The 2,992-nt window shown below is 40.6% G+C and overlaps 1 protein-coding gene across 1 annotated transcript; it reads left to right on the top strand.

Moving 5' to 3' along the window:
• Nucleotides 1–1,039: 1,039 nt before the first annotated feature.
• LOC147437038 (uncharacterized) lies at nt 1,040–1,576 on the top strand. The gene is made up of 2 exons (XM_086486124.1): nt 1,040–1,417; nt 1,493–1,576. Exons 1-2 carry the CDS (start codon nt 1,040–1,042, stop codon nt 1,574–1,576), a joined length of 462 nt encoding a protein of 153 aa, XP_086342250.1.
• Nucleotides 1,577–2,992: the final 1,416 nt, after the last annotated feature.

The following is a 2,992-nucleotide window of genomic DNA, read 5'->3' as shown; positions in this document are numbered from 1 at the left end:
TCTAGAGAGAGAGTGACGCTCGACCAATGAGGAAGAGGCTAACGTTACGTTGAGAATCGACATTTTGGAGCCAAGCTCTTTTAGAAAACAGGGAGAAAAATATTATTTTTGTTCATCAAATTGCACAATTTCATGCTTCAAGGCATAAATGCCATAAGTCGTACTAACTCTGTACCGACAAATTTCAAAACTTTCATTGAAGACTCTATCTAGTATATATGTTCCCGCCCAAATATGACTTTGACTAGCTCTACTTCCCTCTCAAAACTTAATCCCTTTTTCATATTTGTGCTAACCTTTCTGTGTATTCTAGTGCACACCATGACTACTTCTCGAAGGCCTAGCACTACCATTGACTCTGTTAGAATTTTTAACAGTTATACTACACATGATCAAGCATGGATACCATCTCGAATAACTATCGGAAGTTGGGTTCTACTGCAAACTAGGAGAAGGAAGAGGAGGCAACGCAATGATTTCGTGGAGGCTTTCAAGGGACAAGTTAAAGAGTTTAAAGTGTGTGCACAAATCAAGTGGGTGAAAGAGGTCCTTATACAACATGCTTTCTAGCATGCAAACTTAAGGTTGCAAACATCTCCTCCAAGTTGTCCACGGCATCGATCCAACTGTAAGTTATTTTGAGCATCTCACTTAGTTGAGAACGGATTGGCAACCAGTTGAGAGCATAGTTGGGATTTTTTATGCTTTCCATGCATTTATTGGTGAGCAAATGTACCGAGGAAGACAACACAAGAAACTTGCACGTAATGGAATATTCTTTTATTATATGTCATATTTGGAACCGAGAACTTCCTTTAGCTAGGATCATGTAGCTCCTTTGTCACTTCCATCCTTTGACAGCAAGGATTGGTCTCTGCCGGCTTCACAAACTAGTGAAAGCTTTAGGAATAGGTTGTTTCAGGATATACAAAAGTCCCTCAAGTATTCAATTGCCACAAAAATAGTTCGGCTCGCACTATTTATGCCTCTTGAAGTGTTTGTAGGTTTCTTCGATGAGCAAATAAGAACTACCGCAACAATGTTCATTTGCAAGTCTGAGAGCTGTTTGGACTTTTTAGATGATAATTGGGATAGGAAACAATCACAGGAGAAAATCTGTATTTTGCAAAATAAGTCCATAATTTGCAAGTTCATTATAAGCTCTCAAAATTTCATAGTGTCATTTTACTACTTTAGATATCATCTTCTTAGTGGGCAGCTTACTGAACTCGAACAAGATACAGAGTCTAGCCTCGAGAACAAACCTTTATCAATGGAACTCTACTTTCGAAACAACCTACTTATTGTGATGGAGACAATGTCAAGCATAACTCTTGCACAGCACAGGATAGATCTTACATGTGAAGAACTTTCACTTTTGTCGGAATTGTATGCATTCAGTCACAACAATAGAAAGGTGCTTGCTAAATGGATGAATTTCGATTGTCTTTAATACATCAAGACATAAAATCTAACTCTTTCTTCTTCTCAGATTCCAAGACGCAAGGAGAAAACAACATTGTGCAAGGAGTCACTCTCAAATACACTTCACTTAATTGCTTCCATCGGAAGCTAGGTCACATACCTTGTGCCCGCAATGAGCTTTGATGCCATGCAAACCATGATGTACTCTTCAAAATGACTAATACAGAGACATTTTGTGCCGCTCAAGCAATGTTTAAAAAATGTACACTTTTCATTGTCTCAAAACTTTACAAATTGTGTTGTTTCTGTCAAGATGTATACAAAGAGAGTAGTTATTGTTCCCTTCTCCTGCTACTACTGGTCCCCTGTCCTCTCCCCCGGTTGGTGCCACTGGTCCCCTGTCGTCTCCCCCGGTTGCTGCCCTGGTCCCCTGTTCTCTCCCCCAGTTGTTGCCACTACTCCCCTGCCCTCTTCCTCAGTTGCTGCTACTTCTGCCTCGAGGGACACTGGTCTCGGGCATCCTTTCGTGTCGTTCAAAATTATGGGCCTCTTCCATGGCTTTCCATGCATCTTGCACCCGTGAAGCTTCCCTCTGTTCTTGCTCTTGCCATTGACATGCAGCCCATTCCTCTACTTCTGCGACGTCCGCATAGTATTGATTTATTGCTTCTTGCAATTTCGAACCTCCTCTTGAGTCTGATTGTAGCGCTGTGTCATTTCGTCAATGCAAGCCTGTTTGAACTCCTCAGTCCTCGTCCCTTCCTCTCTTGTACGTCTATTTACCGAGATTATAATATGCTTGGATGGCCATTACAAAAAATGTCGCACATCATTGGGGGTGTAGTTAATATGTAATTGAAGTTCCCGTAGAACTGTGATAATAGGAAAGTAAGTAAAGACATTGTTTCTTTTACTACAAACGTTGCAGCAAACAAACAATGAAACAACACGATTAATTATGTTTGGTACATCCAAAATTTGACTGAGGAGCAACAAGGAATTCAAACAAGTTCGCCAGCCACAGCTATAGTCATCAACCTGCGTGGGCACGGTGACCCGTTCGTGCCGGATGGTAGTCCCTAGATCATGTTCTAACAAAACATGCTCTACACAACATACAAATTTTTTCGCGGCACTACATACGTAACCACTTGATTCAATAACACATTACAAAGAGATAATACTTCCAAATGTACCCAAATGTGCCTTACGTTTTTACACGACCGTGAAACAACCTGCTTTGCCCGGAGTTTGCATAATAGACAATCTTATCTTCAATGTCAAATAGCAACAGACTCCAATGATCACTACACCAAAACCATCAAAGATGAGGAAAAAGATCCTAAATCCAACATGGCTTTTACAAGGAAAGAAGAAACTCATGATTGATTGTATGCAGTGACCTGAAAATGTGCTAGATCAAAATTGACTCTGCTAAACCAATCCATCAGAGCCAAAAAGGAAACTTCGTTGTTCTGCAGCATAGGCAATATCAATGGATCTATTACGTATATTTTGTTCTGAACCTTAGCAGGCAGAAGCGAGATAGCGTGCCTAGCATGAATCA

Source organism: Adiantum capillus-veneris, chromosome 17 (assembly GCF_014529385.1).
Source record: "Adiantum capillus-veneris isolate H3 chromosome 17, ASM1452938v2, whole genome shotgun sequence".
Taxonomy (NCBI): Eukaryota; Viridiplantae; Streptophyta; class Polypodiopsida; order Polypodiales; family Pteridaceae; genus Adiantum; species Adiantum capillus-veneris.
The sequence above is the reverse complement of the archived record's forward strand: the minus strand, read 5'-3'. Positions and strand labels throughout refer to the sequence as shown.

Excerpts from the sequence above, each read along its gene's own strand:
- LOC147437038 (XM_086486124.1), top strand. The coding sequence starts at position 1,040 with ATGTTCATTTGCAAGTCTGAGAGCTGTTTGGACTTTTTAGATGATAAT. Across the intron at positions 1,418-1,492 it reads TCAGTCACAACAATAGAAAG|ATTCCAAGACGCAAGGAGAA; the intron begins GTGCTTGCTAAA and ends TCTTCTTCTCAG.